Source organism: Bidens hawaiensis, unplaced genomic scaffold, assembly GCF_021521415.1.
Source record: "Bidens hawaiensis isolate Kalapana, Puna unplaced genomic scaffold, B.hawaiensis_p1.1 tig00037999_1, whole genome shotgun sequence".
Classification (NCBI taxonomy): Eukaryota; Viridiplantae; Streptophyta; class Magnoliopsida; order Asterales; family Asteraceae; genus Bidens; species Bidens hawaiensis.
Window position 1 is genome coordinate 69,693 of NW_027496641.1, and position 18,976 is coordinate 88,668.

The 18,976-nt window shown below is 42.6% G+C and overlaps 1 protein-coding gene across 1 annotated transcript; it reads left to right on the top strand.

The window, feature by feature from the left end:
- Positions 1-15,346: 15,346 nt before the first annotated feature.
- On the top strand, positions 15,347-16,159 carry LOC143589882 (uncharacterized). The gene has a single exon (XM_077070515.1). It carries the CDS (start codon positions 15,347-15,349, stop codon positions 16,157-16,159), a length of 813 nt encoding a protein of 270 aa, XP_076926630.1.
- Positions 16,160-18,976: the final 2,817 nt, after the last annotated feature.

The following is an 18,976-nucleotide window of genomic DNA, read 5'->3' on the forward strand; positions in this document are numbered from 1 at the left end:
TCTTATCCGATGGATCCTGTTTCTTCAAGAGTTCGATATAGAGATCCGTGATAAAAAGGGGGCCGAGAATGTGGCGGCTGATCATCTTTCACGTCTAGAGGGAGTTGATTTAGGATATTCGGGGGTTAGGATCAACGATCGTTTTTCGACGGAGAGTCTGATGTTTGCTACTGCACAACAGGAAGGTTTTCCATGGTTTGCTGATTTCGCGAACTATCTTGCTGACGGATACTTCCCAAAGATGCCTTACCAGCAAAAGAAGAAATTCTTTGCTGACATCAAATTTTACCTTTGGGACGATCCATATCTTTTCCGCATTGGTGCTGATTAGCTTATTAGAAGGTGTGTAGATGTCAAGGAATGATGGAAAATTTTGAGCTATTGTCATGTGGGACCGACTGGAGGTCACCACGGTGTGAGTTCTACGGCAGAGAAAGTCTTTGATTCAGGTTTTTACTGGCCGTCTATCTTTAAGGATGCTCATCTGTTCGTTAAGAGTTGTGATCGTTGCCAGCGTGTCGGCAACATTTCTTCACGAAACGAAATGCCCCAGAATGCCATTCAAGTTTGTGAGGTTTTTGATATTTGGGGTATTGATTTCATGGGACCGTTTCCATCTTCGCGTGGAAACAAATACATACTCGTGGCCGTCGATTACGTTTCTAAGTGGGTTGAGGCCAAAGCTCTACCCACCAATGATGCCCGAGTGGTAGTCCGTTTTCTAAAAAGTCTATTTGCTCGTTTTGGAGTCCCGAAAGCCTTGATCAGTTATCGAGGTACTCACTTTTGCAACTCGCAGATGGATAAGGCGTTGAAGCATTATGGGGTCACCCATCGGCTTGCGACCGCCTACCACCCACAGACGAGTGGGCAAGTAGAAGTGAGTAATCGGGGAATCAAACGTATTCTCGAGAAAACGGTTGGTTCAAATCGTCGGGATTGGTCCGACAAATTAGATGACGCTTTGTGGGCCTTCCGTACAGCCTACAAGACTCCGACTGGTTCCACACCATTTCGGATGATTTATGGGAAGGCCTGTCATCTTCCTGTTGAATTGGAACACCGCGCTTCATGGGCCCTTCAAAGGGTTAATCTTGATTTACCCGCCGCAGAGGGTAATCTTTTCCATCAATTACACGAATTAGAGGAGCTCCGGGATCACGCATATGCACAATCATTTCGGTATAAGGAGCATACAAAGGAACTGCATGACAGGAAATTGAAGGGTAATAAGCAGTTTAAGTGTGGGGATAAGGTTTTACTGTATAACTCACGGTTGAGGTTATTCCCGGGAAAGTTGAAATCCCGATGGTCGGGACCGTTCACGGTCACTGAGGTTTTCCCGTATGGCACGATTGAGATACAAGATCGAAGCGGGAAGTTTAAGGTGAACGGCCATAGATTGAAGCACTACATAGGAGAGCCGATAACTGATCAGACAGTCGAGTTGTTCTACCTTGACTCATTCACCGAGGAATAGTCATAATGGATGCATCTCTCGGGAGACAGCCCGAGTTGTAATGTTTGTATTATGATTCTCTTTATAAAAACATAAAAAATAAAACAAATAAAAACAAAGAATAAAGAGAATCATAATAGTAGTTATAACAAGGAATTCATATAACACGTATGTATATATATATATATATATATACATTTCTTTTCTTTATTTCTTTTCTTTGTTATTTCTTTTTATTCTCGAGGTATAGAATATAATTTCGACTTAGGGTATTAAGCCTTTATTAAAATATTATATTTTATTAGTTTGACATTATGCCTAACCTTGTTGGCGTTTAGGAAACCCTAAGGATTCGAGCACGCTTCTCGAGGCACGCTTCTCGAGGCACCAACACTTCACGGCACGCACTCCTAAATGATCGTTGGGACGTCGGTATGGTATCACCTTCTTGATATACACGTCGTCGGAAAATGGCACGATTATCGTGGTATGGCACAAAAAACGAGGAATCGGGTTTGGTTATCGAGATGGATCGAGGGCACGTTTTTCGAGGTTTAGAGAGATGTTTAGAGAGAGTTATAAGCTGATTTTGGTGTGAAATTATGAAGACCCGAGGCTGCTATTTATAGGCAATTTCTGGTGTCCCATCGCGGTACGCGCCCGCTTCCTGGGCGCCCGTCGCGTAGCGTGACGTAGGTCTTTACCGTCACAATGTAAACCTGCCACGTGGTGACACGTGGCATGCGTGTTGCCACGTGGTGATACTTGTCGGCAGACCGTGCCACCATTTGCCACGTGGCACAATGTGTCAGGCCACGTCATCGCAGTACGTGATGACGTAGGCTCAACAGCGATCGCGTATCGCTGTTGACTTATTCCAGAAGTTTTGACCAAGCCCCATCGCGGTACGCGATGGGCTTGTCTTTTGTCCCGTCGCGTAGCGCAGTAGAACAAGAAGACATACTTTTCATTTTCAACCTTGGAGTTTATAATTTTGCAGAATTGATCCCTAGACATTGAAACTTGACATTTTTGGCTCACAATTTCCGTGATGTTACATCCTTCCCACCTTGAAATAAATCTCGTCCTCGAGATTGCTTCACGAGAATAAGTGGGGGTATTTTCTTTTCATTTTCGACTCGAGTTCCCAAGTATACTCGGGTCCTCTTCGCGAATCCCATTTTACTTTCACTATTTTCAATGTTCGTATTTTGAGTTTCTTTAGTTTTGAATCTTCGATTTGAATTGGCTTTTCAATGAATTTTAAATTCTCGTTTATTTCCACATATTTTAAAGGCATCGAAAGAGATTCATCGGCTAAGCATTTACGCAGATTCGAGATATGGAATACATCGTGTATCCCTTGAATTTCCTCGGTAGTCGCAATCGGTATGCGACGATACCAATTCGTTCAAGTACCTCAAAGGGTCCAACGAATCGAGGACTTAACTTTCCTTTCTTGCCGAAGCGAATTACGCCTTTCCATGGCGAAACTTTCAAAAGAACTTTATCACCGACACTAAATTCTAACGGCTTACGACGGACATCGGCGTAACTCTTTTGGCGATCACGTGCCGTCTTAAGTCGTTCACGGAATTGAATAACTTTGTCGGTGGTTTCTTGGACTATCTCGGGTCTAGATAATTGATTATCTCCGGTTTCAGACCAACATACGGGCGTTCTACATTTTTGACCATATAATGCCTCGAATGGTGCGGCTTGAATACTCGTGTGATAGCTATTATTATATGAGAATTCCATTAGGGGTAAGTGGTCATCCCAACTTCCACCTAAATCAATCACACATGCGCGGAGCATATCTTCCAACGTTTGAATAGTCCTTTCGCTTTGCCCATCAGTTTGTGGATGATAGGCAGTGCTAAGGTTTAACTTTGTACCAAGCGCTTGTTGGAAGCTATTCCAAAAATGAGATGTGAAATGGCTGTCTCGATAAGATATTACAGATAGCGGTACTCCATGCAAAGCAAAAATGTTGTTTACATAAATACGCGCTAATCTATCCATTGAGTACGACTCATTGATAGGTATAAAATGTGCAGACTTTGTTAGACGGTCCACAATTACCCATATAGCATTATGTTGTCGAGTCGTTTTCGGGAGTTTGGTTATGAAATCCATGGTTATCAACTCTCACTTCCATACGGGAAGTTCGGGTTACTGGAGCAGTCCTGAAGGCTTTTGGTGTTCAGCCTTAACCTTTAAACACGTAAGACATTTCGCAACATGCGAAGCGAAATCCCTTTTCATCCCATTCCACCAATAGTTTTCTTTGAGGTTATGGTACATTTTGTCGCTTCCAGGATGCATCGTGTATTTGGACTTATGAGCTTCGTTCAAGATTTTCTCACGCAAGTCCCCAACGATTGGTACCCAAATTCTATTTCCGAGTCTAAGGATACCATCGTCACCTTTGACCAACGAGTCAATGGTGCCGTTACGTTTTTCGTCGGAGATTTGGTTTTCATTTATCGCTTGAGTTTGCGCGGATTTGATTTGCTCTAAGAGATCGTTTTGTAATTCTAGCCTCAAAGCTCGAACTCTTTTTGGCTTTTCGTGCTCTTTACGACTTAAGGCATCAGCCACAATGTTGGCTTTACCTTCATGATAAACTATTTCGCAGTCATAGTCGTTGAGAGTCTCCATACAGCGTCGTTGGCGCATGTTGAGTTCCTTTTGATCAAAGATGTGCTTTAAGCTCTTATGTTCAGTGTACACGGTAAATCTTACTCCATAGAGATAGTGCCTCCATATCTTAAGTGCGAAGATTATGGCGCCTAACTCTAGATTGTGAGTCGTATAGTTCTTCTCATGTACCTTCAGTTGGCGAGAGGCGTAAGCGATTACTTTCTTTCGCTGCATTAGTACACATCCCAACCCAGAATGGGACGCGTCACTAAAGATAACAAAATCCTCAGTACCTTCTGGCAAGGACAATATGGGTGCTTGGGTGAGCTTTTGTTTAAGTATATCGAACGCCTCTCGTTTTTTTGTTCCCCATTCGTACTTGATGTTCTTTCGAGTCAATGAGGTTAGCCGGCCGATCCCAAGAAGCTTCGAATCTCGGTTGGTGACTTTGGAATCTCCCACTTAGAGATAGCTTCAATCTTAGCGGGGTCTACTTGAATTCCATTAACGTTGATGATGTGACCAAGAAATTGCACATCGTGCAACCAGAACTTGCATTTCGAGAACTTAGCGTACAATTTCTCGGTTCTAAGAATTTCAAGTAATGTTCGAAGGTGATTTTCATGATCGTCCATAGAATTAGAATAAATTAATATGTCATCGATGAATACAATCACAAATTTATCCAAGTAACGCTTACAAATATGATTCATCATGTCCATGAATGCAGCCGGCGCATTAGTAAGTCCAAATGGCATAACGGTGAACTCATAATGGCCGTACCTTGTTCGAAACGCGATTTTAGGAATATCTTCGGATTGAACCTTGAGTTGGTGATAGCCGGAACGAAGATCGATTTAGAAAAGAAGCTAGTACCTTGAAGTTGGTCAAAAATATCATCGATTCGAGGAAGTGGATATCGGTTCTTGATTGTGACTTTGTTGAGAGCTCGGTAATCGATGCACATACGCATGGATCCATCCTTTTTCTCGACGAACAGTATCGGCGCTCCCCATGGTGATGAACTTGGTCGTATGAATCTTTTCTCGAGAAGCTCGTCAAGTTGTTTCTTCAGTTCTTTCATCTCGGTTGGCGCGAGGCGATACAGAGCTTTGGCGATCGGAGCAGTGTTGGGAATAAGAACAATTCTGAATTCTACTTCACGATCAGGAGGAATACCAGGAAGTTCATCGGGAAAGACATCGGCGTAGTCGGATACAACGGGAACGTTTTTGATTTCTTTGGGTTTTGATTCCTCGGTGACGTAGGCCATGAATGCTAAGCATCCTTGATTTAAACATTTGTTAGCCCTTATTATAGAGATTAGGCTAGCCTGGCCAGCGTCTTTATCCCCTTCAATTCGAATAGTTCGTTTATTAGGGGATCGAAGTTCAACAGTTTTGCTATTGCAAAGGATACGGGCATGGTTGTGGGATAACCAATCCATACCCAATACAACATCAAAACCAGCAAGAGTCATAGGTAGCAATTGAATAGGTAAAACGTAACCACCTAATATGATTTTTCGTTTTCTAGAGCTTCGGAGATTTTAACAATTTCGCCACTAGCTGTCTCGACGCTTAGAGTTTTATTATGATTAAAGGTTCGTTTAGTAGACTACAAAATTTATAATCTATAAAACTTAAGTTGACTCCTGAATCAAACGAGACTCTAGCATAGGCATTGTTAACAAGGAACGTACCGGTAATGGTTTCCGGCATGTCGGCCGCTTTCTTAGTATCGAAGACGAAGACTCTTGCATTGCCCTTCTTGGGCTCGCTCTTTTGACCGCTACCACCCGCACCACCAGTCGCGGGCTTATTCTTGGGGTGTTCGAATCTAAGATGTCCCATCTCCTTACAATTGTAGTAGGTCATCTTCTTCTTCCAACAATTGGCCGTGGCGTGGCCGGGTTTGTGACATGATTCACAAAGTCGTGGAATTAAGTGGCATCGACCCCTATGGTATTTCTTACAAACTTTGCATTGTGGGATGCCGGGGTTGAAGCCAGACCTTCGTTGGTCAACTCCTTTACCCTTGAATCGGGTATTTCCTTCCTTCTTCGGGTCTTGTGTTGTCACGACCCTCTTGTCCTCTTCTGTATTGCGGATCATTCCGCCCATCAAGTACCCAGACAACTCCATCGCGGAGTCAGCGGTTTGTGGCAAGTGTGACCTCACCATGTCACGAATTTCTCGTGGTAATCCCCATATATAGCATGTAACTTTGCTGGATTCCGGGGTAACCAATTGGGGAACCAAACGATAGAATTCGTGGAATTTCGTGTTATACTCACGAAGGTTCGTTCCAATAACCTTGTAAGTCAAGAATTTGGTTTGAATTTGGTCTGTTTCATGCATCGGACAGAATTTTGACATAAACAACTCCTTGAACTCGTTCCACGTCATGTTATACATAACCTCCCTTCCTCTACTCAATATTAATGTGTTCCACCATTCTAAAACCTCGCCTTTAAACATCAGGGCAGAATATTGAATATTTTCCTCCTCGGAACATTTGCTTGTAATCACAATCATCTCCATCTCTTCAAGCCACATCACGATTGTGATGGCTCCCTTATCACCATGGAATTCTTTTGGCCCATAGTACTTAAAGTCTTTGAACGAACAACCACCTATTTTGAGTTTCTTGAATTCTTGACGAACCCCACCATCAGCGTTTGATTCATGTACACTTTCTTCCATACGCGAGGGTCTAGAACTAGGTTTGGATACATATTTTCGGGACGGATTAACGGAATGAAAATGTTTAGTTTGCCTAGATTGAGATCTAGCCATGGATTCTTCCCTAACTGCATCCTTAATCATCTTTTGAATTCGATCCATAAATTTTTCGGGAATTGGATCTTCTTGATTATTCATGGGGTCTTTTCCCTTTTCTTTTTGCGCATTATCGTTGTTGTTACTTTGTTCAGACATCGTTTTCTTTTTCTTTTCAATTTATATCTGAAACTTCAACAACGTTTCTTTTATTAAAACACAAGTTTTATTAACCATACACATATATATATATATATATATCATAACATGATATATATATTATTTTACAACATTCTTTATATATCGCTCATACGATATATAAACTCCTATCCTTATTACATTACATTTTACACAAAACATACAAACTAGTTTAAACACATAAACTTCATTTCTTGAAACATGCCATCATCACCATCTTTTCAGTCCTTCATAAACTTGTTAACAACCCTTGTCAATTTGTTGCATTTGCGAAGAAGCTTCTCTCCCATCTTCTTTTTCTTCCCTTCCTCAACCACCTACTTTCTCCAATCATCAGTCTCGTGCAGAGCGCGATCCAGGTGTTCTTCATATGACTGCGGGACTACGTCGGGGTATCCATATTGTGGAGGTGGGTCGTGGTAACCCAATGTCACCATCTCGTAGTGATTCCTCGGTTCAGGATACGGGGACCTCAGTCATGTCGGATGCAAGGTAGAAGAAGGTCTTTGCAGCTTTGTTTTGCTCACGAATCTCATCGGCTTGTTCTTCTTCAGTTGGAATTACACCTTGGAACGGTGGAAAGCTTGACGAAGCTTGGTTCTTGATTTTCTCAAGATACTGAACAAACGGATCGACGGACCCGTAGCTTGGGTTGTGGGAAGTGAGTGATCCATCAATGGATGTTGATATCTCGTTAGGATTGTCGGGATGCTCTTCTTCCGGTTCGGACTCTTCCATAGGATCCTCCTCTTCTTTGGGATCCTCCTCCTCTTCCTCCATAGGTTCTTCCTCCTCTTCCATATACTGGGTGGTCTCGTTGATCATTGAGGGAATTTTGAAACTTTCGTAGGGCATCATCACCCTCATTCTTTGTTTACGGGATGACCCTTCGCCATTTTTGGGTTGCGAGTTGACTTCGAGAGCGGCGGAGCTTCCAGTATGCCACCTTAGTTGACCGGAGTGGCATTGCATCCAGTCGGAGGATGGGGATTTTGGTACTTCCTTTATTGGCCGGTTTGAAAGGAAGGCATAGGATGGATGTGGATTTGGTAAGTATCCAGTGGAAAAGTATTGTGGGATCTCTGATGGTTGGTAAGTGGGGATCTCTGATGGATGATACGTCAGTATTTCAGATGGATGATATATAGGCATTGTTGGTGGATGATAGCTCGAGTGTCTAGGTGGTTCGATTATTTGTTTGGGTGGGCTGTCGGGTAACTTAATTGGACATTGCTTAGTCCCAGGGAAGTATATTGGTTTGGGTCATTCAATGTATTGATCTCTGCTAAAGAAAGCCTCAAAGTAATCTTCACTCATGACGTCTTTTGGGAATTTGTAATATTTTCTTGCTCTTCTTGCTTCACGATCATAATACACCATTAATTTCTCATAAGACCTCTTTGATGGGTGGTTTAGAATGTAGAGAGGGAAAGAAAGGGTTACCAACCAGTCTTATCCCTAAATAAACAAGTAAATTATTTTCCTATGCTTGGATCGAAGCTTGGGTATTGTCTTATGATACCCAATTCGCTAAGATCGATGGCTCTGATACCAACTTGTCACACCCCCATCTTAGGCCTAGGAGTGCGACTCAACAGTTGGTACCACATTTGTATTTAAATCAGAGTTACGGGTTATTAGCGGAAGACTTTATAAAACATGTGGATTTAAAGTTAAAATATTTACGTTACAAAAAGATGAGACGAAATTCTCGTTTAGATTTACTTGTTTATAAGTTTAACAAAATCATCATATTTTAATATCCAAACAAGATATCCGAGCCATCGGATTCTTGAGCCCTTCGTCCTTTAAGCTCTCTATTCTTGGTTACCTGCAAAATGTTATAAAAATACGTCAGCAATGATTGCTGGTGAATATGCTGACGCTAAAATATTTTCTTTTACAATCACACCTCGAGGGTTACGCAAGCCTTGGCCCATCTTGGATTAGGAATCAATCAATCAATCAATCATGCCCAGTAAAATCCCACCGACAGCAAAGCTATAAGTAGGGTCTGGGGAGGGTGGGATGTAGGCACACCGTACCTCTATCCAAAGGAATAGAGAGGTGGATCTTGGATTAGGAATAACAAAGTTAAAACAATATCATTATAAATTCGAGTCTCTACACTAGGTCACCCCAGCAAAACACCGCAGCGTTTCGACGTACTTAGGTACAATAAATATACACATGGTCATTCTCACTCGAACATACTTTGGTTCGGCCCATCGTGGCTGGAAGTCATGACCAGGCGTGGTGCGATGTGCCCACCGCATTTAACCACATATAGAAGGATCCAGACAAACGTATACTACAGCCTGAGGGCTAGGCTTTTACTCTTAATCATAATGTTTTTAGAGACACTTGGTCTCATGTAAAGTTTTACACATAACACATTTATTTGTTTGAGACCTGTAGTCGGATATACAATCCGGCTTAAGACCTGTAGTCTCTATTTTACCTCGATGAACCTTTAGTTCATTTCTCAATTACTTGAAAACCTTTAGTTTAAAAGTATTGTTTATAAACCTTTAGTTTATTATAAAAACCCTACATTTCTTTTTCTTTAGGAAACGTATTCTTTTCTTTATTATTTAAGAATACTCTTTATACTTAAATAATAATAATAGTTATAACAAAGAATTCATATAACACGTATATATACATTTCTTTTCTTTATTTATTTCTTTTTATTCTCGAGGTATCGAATATAATTTCGACATAGGGTATTAAGCCTTAAATAAAATATTATATTTTATTCATTTGACATTACGCCTAACCTTGTTGACGTTTTGGAAACCCTAAGGATTCAAGCAGCACTCCCACGCCGCTTGATCAACACTTCTTATGCCAAAAAAAATCACCAATCTTTATCACTCGTTAGCACGCTTCTCGAGGAACCAGCACTTCACGGCACACACTCCAAAATGATCGTCGGGACGTCGGTATGGTATCACCTTCTTGATATACACGTCGTCGGAAAATGGCACGATTATCGAGGTATGGCACGGAAAACGAGGAATCGGGTTTGGTTATCGAGATGGATCGAGGGCATGTTTTTCGAGGTTTAGAGATATGTTAAGAGAGAGAGTTATAAGCTGATTTTGGTGTGAAATTATGAATACCCGAGGCTGCAATTTATTGGGAATTTCTGGTGTCCCATCGCGGTACGCGCCCGCTTCCTGGGCACCCGTCGCGTAGCGCGACGTAGGTCTTCACCGTCACCACGTAGACCTGCCACGGGGCACGCATGTTGCCACGTGGTGACATGTGGCGGCAGACGGTGCCACCGTGTGCCACGTGGCACACGTGTCACAATGTGTCAGGCCACGTCATCGCGGTACGCGATGACGTAGGCTCAACAGCGATCGCGTATCGCTGTTGACTTCTTCCAGAAGTTTTGACCAAGCCTCATCACGGTACGCGATGGGCTTGTCTTTTTTCCCGTCGTGTAGCGCGGTAGAACAAGATGACAGATTTTTCATTTTCAACCTTGGAGTTTAGAATTTATCAGAATTGATACCTAGACTTTGGAACTTGACATTTTTGGCTCACAAGTTGTGTCCATGATGTACCATCACCATCTATTATCTCCTCACCCACTGCTCTATATCAATTACCATAACCCACCAGCACAACCGATTGACCACTACCTCACGATCTCTAACCCACCACCACTACCAGTGATGCAGCGAAGAACATATAGAAGACGTTAATGACAGATTGATTTTCATCATTGAATAATTTGGTCGACAGATATTAAGTTAACTAGTTGCATCGGCCGATTATAGAGGTAGGGTACCAAAAATACCCAAATACCCTTAAGTATCACCCGCGGGTCAGACGGAAAATCCTCATATACCACCCGCGGGACGTATAGATCACCCGCATGACTCAAAGACAAAGGAAGAACAATGATACATCCTAGAGAGTATGTGCGGGAGGATCCAGATGCCCACAGAAGTCATCCGCAGGGATGGCCAGAAGGATGGCCAGAAGGCAACGTCGTAGGATAGCTGTAATTAACCAACGTTCTTCTAGAATATTAACCAAGATCCTTTCTTGGGAAACACGTGATCTTTCAGCCAATAGAAAGAGGACAGCTGGCCAGGTTGTTACAACCATGCACACGACCATATTTATCTTGTCTTATCACAAAGGGATACGTGTCCAGGTTGTTACAACCATGCACATGGGCCTTATAGCTCGACCTATCACTTGAGGACATGTGTCTAGACGGTTACCAGAGCATCTTCTAGAAAAGGGAAGCTGGGCCAATTATATTCCCACTTCCTTTGGCTATAAATACGTTCACAATCTTCATGAGGTATTCATTCACTCTCACCTATCTACTCTAAATACTCTAAGTACTTTATCTTCATTGGAATAGTACTTTCTCACACCGGAGGGTGGTTATGGGAAGACCCGCCCCCCCCCCCTCTTGTCATTCCCGTAACGAGCTCACGGTGTCTGTTTTGTAGGTTTTGGTCATTGGACTTGGGTGATCAGGCTTGTATCCTTGTTAGTAGTTATTCGTAGCATACCCTGTGGACTCATCGGATCTAAGACCCGGAAGGGGATTAGGTCTAGTGTTTCTTCATTAGTGCCATCTGTGTTTTTGCTAGAATTGTGTTAGTTTTCGTTGTTCCGATACGATATGAGTCAAAATCCACAAGGGCCGACGGAAACTCCGGTAACTATTAGACTTACTGTTGATGTCACAGCACCATGAGGACCTACTCCAGGTGATTTGGGACGCGTTAATGGTGATAATCTTCAAACTCGTACAAAATCGGGTCTGGAAGACAGATCTAATAATTCTGAATCGACGAGATCTCATCGTCGTAGCATAAAATCTGAAGGAATACAATCTCATGAAGGCTGGTTACGCATTCTGCAAGAAAACACCTTAGCTGAGTACGAGCGTATGATTCGTGAAGAGTGAATTCGTGCTCGTAATTTAATCTATGATGAAACATCTGGAAGATCTCCGTCTCCTCCTACCATCATTCGGAGGATTCAGATAAGAACTAGTCTGCAAACGGAGAGAACCTCTGAGGATGATTTTGAAAGAAGAAGGCGTGACCGTCCTTATTCTTTCACACGCAATCCTCCCAGAATCGAGTATGACAGTTATGATCCAACATATCGCCCAAGTGATGTTATTTATTTCAGTGGTAATAGCAGAATTCATGGTAAAGAATGGGCTAGTCGCCCGCGAGCAGTAGTTCGCCAGACTGAGTACCCCAGTGATGCAGAAGATGATTTCACAAAACCATATCGTCCAGCAGCCTTTGCTGAAAAGTAGAAATTCATAGCGCGTATCGCAACAGCTCCATTCCCAGTTAACGCAAAAATTCCGACGTCATTGGCTAAGTACAATGGGATGACGGATCCTAGTGATCATCTCCTAAATTTTGTAGTGATTGGTGGAGTCAGCGGATGGACGCTTCCTTATTGGTGTCATATGTTCGCATTGACATTAACCGAGGCAGCGCGTGAATGGTTCGAGAAGTTACCTGACTAGCAGATTACTAGTTGGGATGATCTGGTGAAAAAATTTTCCCAACATTTCAGACAGAAAAAGAAACACACACGTGACCCGTCAGAAATTTTAGATGTCACTCGCCGAGATAATGAATCTGTTGAAGACTTCATTAATAGGTTTAATGACGGAAGTTTGAACATCGGAGAAATCAACAAAGATATGCTACAGGGAGCCTTCCGCAAGAATGTGCAATGTCACGCCCTGATCTGCACTTTGACTGGCAAGGATGGAATGCATTATGTCTGCTACAAACTTGTTTGCAAGGACTGAAAAGACCTTAGGATCTGAGGGTCCAAAGCCAAAATTGAAATTGGAATTTCAAACTCCGCGGCCGAATAGGCAGGCCAAGGGAACAATTTGGTCATGGCTTCAGCCCACCGCATATAATTCAAAATAGTTTGATGCAAGATCGCTCATAGGTAATAAAGACAAAGCAAGCGCTTCAACACAACGCGTCAACAATTGGACTCCGTTAACAAAGAATCCCTCAAAAATTTTGATCACTGAGAACATGAAGTTAGGTTAGATGGTTAAAAATGTGATACAAAGACCTGGCAAAGCTCCCGCACAAGACAACAAAGGTCCGCCTAAAAAGCAGGTCAGGGACTTGAATGTTCATGTGATTCAAGGTGGACGCATTGTAGGTGATAAAAGGCGAGAAATTGATGAGGAAGAATGGAAGAATGAACCCGTGATTTTCCCGCTGGTCAAAAGAGGTCTATGCAACAAAAACCCGCTGATAACACTGCCCTCATAGGTCATTACCGTTCAAATTATGTGTTCTTTGATACTTGCAGTACGTCAGACATAATGTATGAACAGTGCCTTGAACAACTTGAAGAAGAAGATAAGGTGAGGTTGAAGCCAATTCATGCACCGGTATCTGGCTTTGGGGGTGATGTCATGCATCCGCGGGGAGTAATTTCACTCAGTGACGGAAAAAATTCAAGAAATGAAAACGTTGAATTCTTGGTTTTACCAGTTAAGTCAAAACATGACATTATTTAGGGGCGTGAGATAATTAGTGATTTCAATGCTCATCCCTCTACAACTCATGGTGCAGTGCGGGTTCCGACCCGCACTGGAGTAGCGATTATTTACGTAAATCGTCATTGCTTTGCAGCAGAAAGTTCAAAACCAAGTAAGATGCCAAATCAATTAGAAAGAACATGACCAGAGAAATGGGTGTTGAACAAGAAGTTTCCAGACCAAACAATCACAATTGGGCCTGCTATCTATGAGATAGTAAGGACATTTCTAAAATAGCTGCTAACAAGGAATATGGGCATATTTTCTTGGCTACCCGCATATATGACTGGTGTCCCACGGAGGATTGCGGAGCACAAGTTGCGGTTAAACTCAGCATTCACGCCAATTTTTCAAAAGAAACGCAAGATGGGTCCTGAGCAGACCAAAGCTATGAATGAATAAGTCCAAGATCTCTTACATGCTGGAAGCATCTGAGAAATTCAATACCATACTTGGGTTGCCAATCCGGTCATGGTTCCCAAGAGCAATGGGACATGGAGAATGTGTATATATTTCAAAGATCTAAACAAAGAATGCCCAAAGGATTGCTATCCTTTCCTAGAAATTGATCTTAAAGTCGATGTCGTAGCCCCGTTCAAATTTAAATGCTTCCTCGATGCTTATAAGGGTTACCACCAGATCCGTATGGCGGCAGGTGACGAGGACAAAACAACATTTCATTCAGACCAAGGCACATTCTACTACAAGATGATGCCCTTTAGTCTGAAGAACACGGAGGCTACATATCAGCGTTTGATGGAAGAGGCGTTTAAGGGTCAAATTGGGCGAAATCTAGAAGTATATATGGATGATCTAGTTATAAAGAGTGTTAAAGAGGATCAGATGTTACGAGATATAGAGGAAACGTTTGAGACTCTAAGGAAGATTAACATGAAGATTAATCCTAGTAAGTGTTCCTTTGGGATGGAGGAAGGAAAATTTTTGGGCGTAATTGTCACGGGTGCGGTCTTCAAAGCTATCCCAGATAAGGTCCAAGCAGTCGCCCGCATGCCTTCACCTTCTTCCCTCAAGGAGGTACAAACACTCAATGGAAGACTCCTTGCTCTGAACAGATTTTTGGCCAATCATGCGGCTAAATCTTACCCATTTAGGTGGACTGCGGAAGCTGAACAAGCGTTCCTAGAGGTCAAAAAGTGTTTGATGGAATTACCGACCCTGACATCGCCGTATGCTGGAGAGCTCCTGACATTGTATCTATCAGCTTCTGATATTGCCATTGGTGTCGTGCTATTGATAGATAGAAAAATGTCCAAACACCAATTTATTATGTCAGTAGAATGTTGACAGGTCAAGAAACCAGATATTCAATGCTTGAGAAGCTGGTTCTGGCAGTGGTCTATGCTGTCAGGCGTCTCTGTAGATATTTCCAGGGCCATCCCATTAATGTGCTAACATGATATAATTGAAAAATGTGCTAAGTAAGCCCGAATTGTCGGACGATTGGCAAAATGGGCTATAGAATTGGGTGAGCATGCAATTGAGTATAGACCCAGACCCGCGGTCAAAGAACAAGTATTAGCAGAATTCGTTACAGAGGTCCCGCAAAGAAAATAAGAGGAGTGCTTAATCGAGCAGCAAACTCCGATCCCTCAGGAACGAGACTAGGTTTGGTCACTGTTCACGGATGGGGCTTCAAGTAATGAAGGATCAGGCGCATTCTTCAGAATGGTTAATCCCGAAGGCCATGAGTTTAGGTATGCCATAAAGCTGGACTTCAAAAGTACCAACAATGACGTAGAATATGAAGATTTCCTGGTAGGCCTGTGGATAGCCAAGAAACTTGAGATAAAGCATTTGGAAGCGCGGGTGGATTCTATGTTGATCGCGGGGCAGATCAATGGGACTTATAAGGCAAAGAATGATGTGATGGCTTCATACTTATCACATGCAGAGGATTTGATCCTTCAATTTTTATCTTGCAAAGTCATCCACATCAAACGAAGTGAAAACAAATCGGCGGATGCTATTAGCAAATTAGCTTCAACAAATTTTAAATACTTTGCAAAAGGCATTTGTGTGGATGTCCTCGATCGACCATCTGTCCCGCAGCATCAAGTGCTAGTGATACAAACTGGTGTTGAATCCTGGATGACACCAATCATGGCTTGCTTGACATCAGGAGTTCTCCTGGAAGAAAAATCCGTGGCCCGGATAATTAGACACAAAGCCTTGAACTACCAAGTACAAGATGGTATTTTATACCAAAGATCCTTCCTCTATCCACTCCTGAGATGCGTGGATGCCGAGGATGCAAATTACTTGATAAGAGAAGTTTACAAAGGCATTTGTGGTCTTCATTCGGGTCCAAGAATGGTCGTGGCAAAACTCATGAATGCTGGATACTATTGGCCAGGGATGCACATGGACGCAGTGCAAGAAATCAGAAAGTGTGATTCTTGCCAGAGACATGCCCCCAATACTTTGCGTCTAAAAAACGAGTTAGTGCTGGTAACTTTTTCTTGGCCGTTCCAAAAGTAGGCAATCGATATCATGGGTCCATTCCCAGAAGCTCCAGGACGTGTCAACTTCTTGATTTTGGCTATTGATTATTTTACCAAGTGGGTAGAAGCCAAACGGTTGCCTCCATCACTGCGTCAAGCATCAAGAAATTCTTGTGGGAGTTTATTATTTTCCGTTTTGGCCTCCCGCAAGAGTTAGTCAGTGATAATGGGACCCAGTTCGCGGACAGTGGGTTGCAGGCGTGGCTGAAAGAACTTCAGGTTACAAAAGTATTTACTTCTGTAGCCCACCAGCATGCCAATGGTCAAGTGGAAAGAGCGAATAGATCCATAAAAGATGGGATCAAGGCATGGTTGGGAGTTAAACGAACTGGATGGGTGGACGAATTTCCATACGTATTTGGGCTTTCCGCACTTAGAAAAAGTCAAAGAACGCCGAAACACCATTTAGTCTGACTTATGGCACTGAGGAAATGATTCCAGCTGAAATTGGTGTTCCATGCGGACGGATGTTGATGAACAATGATAATGAAAAAGAGCTGCGGATGAACCTGGATCTCCTTGAAGAAAGGAGAGAGTTAGCATTGATCCGCGAGCACAATTACAAATGCCAGTTACAAAAGTATTATGACTCGCAGGTTCATAAATGCTCTTTTGATGCGGGAGATTTGTCTTCTGCAACATTGAAGCATCAGGTCAAGAACCTCTGGGTAAATTGTCCCCAACTTGGGAAGGCCCTTACAAAGTAAAAGAAGTTCTATCAAAGGATGTATACAAGTTAGAGAAATTAGACAGGACAGAAATTCCCAGAACCTGGAATATTGCACAATTGAAAAGGTGTTACATTTAAGTTAGTCCGTCATCAGTTACTTCTCTTTTTGGCCTGCGTGCCCTGATAGATTAGTAAATCTTATATGATGTACTTGGGCCTGTGTGCCTATTTCATTAATGAACAAGATTAAACCTATGTGTAAGTCTTGTGTAAGAAATGCTTCCGAGCCTGCGTGCCAGAGAGACCCACGTGTCCATAAAATAAAATTTGCGTAATCCTTTATTGATAATTAAGAAGATCCTACAATATAACACTTGTATTATATACAAAAGAAAACGTGAGAAGGAAAAACTTCTTATATTTAGCAAGTCAATAAAGGATGACATGGTAAAGGAAGAATACATATGATCAGATAAACGAGTCTCTAAAATGATAGTATAAAGTACAAAGGAGGATCCTCGTCATCACTGTCCGTGTTCGGATCCACTTGATCATCCTTACTTTCCTCATGACCAATGGCAAAGTATGCCTTCAACTGGTCGGCACCGTCATCCTGCTCGGCAAGCTCTGACACAGTTTCCTCAATTTGAAATGTAAGCTTGTCGAAAGTTTCTATCTTTTCAGCATATATCATTGTAGTGTCTTTGCCTTGAAGCTCAAATTCTTCAAGTGAGCGTTTTTCTTCTGTAAACCTCACGCCTTATTGAAAACCTGCTTGGAGGCCATCTTCTGAGGATGCAACAAGCAACGCTGCAATACAATCCCCAAGTTCAGCACCTTCACGGATGTGCTCGACAACCTGAAAAATAGGAAATATAAGAAAACAGTAAAGATAACATCCATTATGTGGAACTAAAGGAAGAAAAAGTTACATGGGGAATTCCTTCCGCCATCAACCATTTCTTGTCCGCTTTGACGCGAATAAGATCCATTTTGTGCTCAGCAGATTCCAGGGCCTGCTCCCTGCTGTTCGCGGAAAGATTGGCAATGCGTTTATCCTTAGCAGATGCTTCGTGTTTCAAAGTTTTTATTTCTTCCAAGTAGGAAGAAATAAGATCGTTACGCTCGTTCACCTGCTTCTGCAAGGCTGCTTTAGCTTCTTCAGCAGTAGTTGGATGAATTTTCTCATCCTCTAACGCTTTGTTGGCATCAGATAACTGCCACCTAGCAGTACCGGCAGCTAGGCGGTGATCCTCGGCCTTTTTTTGGCTTCCTCGGCCTCCTTCCTTGCCTTTGCTGCCGCGGCCTCCAACACATCCCATGAATCATTCATAGCTAGCCAGTCTCGATAAATTTCTTGACTTGTAGAGACAACATTAGCCATAGTATAGGAATAAGAGTTTGCTAACTCATAACGAGGATGCTCGCGTTGGCGTTCCTTCTCCGCAGAAGGAATCCCTTGTTGTAGATACTCGTGATAAACGTCAATATCAGTAATCAATGAATCTTGGCGCACAGACAAGTGCGGACGGTGTATCAAGGGATCCTCATGATGATGCGAAGTGGACGCCTAAGGACCGCAGGTAACGGTACTTGGTCCCTCTTGATTGGCAGAATCGGGGGTGAAGAAATAATGGGCTCTTCGAAAGCATCCTTATGCCCATCCTTTCCAGGAGGGGTGTCTACTATAAAGATGGGGCACGGATGTGCTCGACAACCTGAAAAATAGGAAATATAAGAAAACAGTAAAGATAACATCCATCATGTGGAACTAAAGGAAGAAGAAGTTACACGGGGAATTCCTTCCGCCATCAGCCATTTCTTGTCCGCTTTGGCGCGAATAAGATCCATTTTTTTGCTCAGCACATTCCAGGGCCAGCTCCCTGTTGTTAGCGGCAAGATTGGCAATGCGTTCATCCTTAGCAGATGCTTCGTCTTGCAGTCTCAGACGCAGGTTTGGGTGGTGTTACTGATGGAGAGCCGGGTGGAGTTATTTTCCCTTGGTCTGGAGGACCCTTGGGATCTTCCCTTGTAGTATATGCCAAATACTTCACTCTATCAAAAAGGTGTACTACTAAGAAGAAATAATCGAAGTATAAAAGTATCAAGAACGTCACCTGGAAT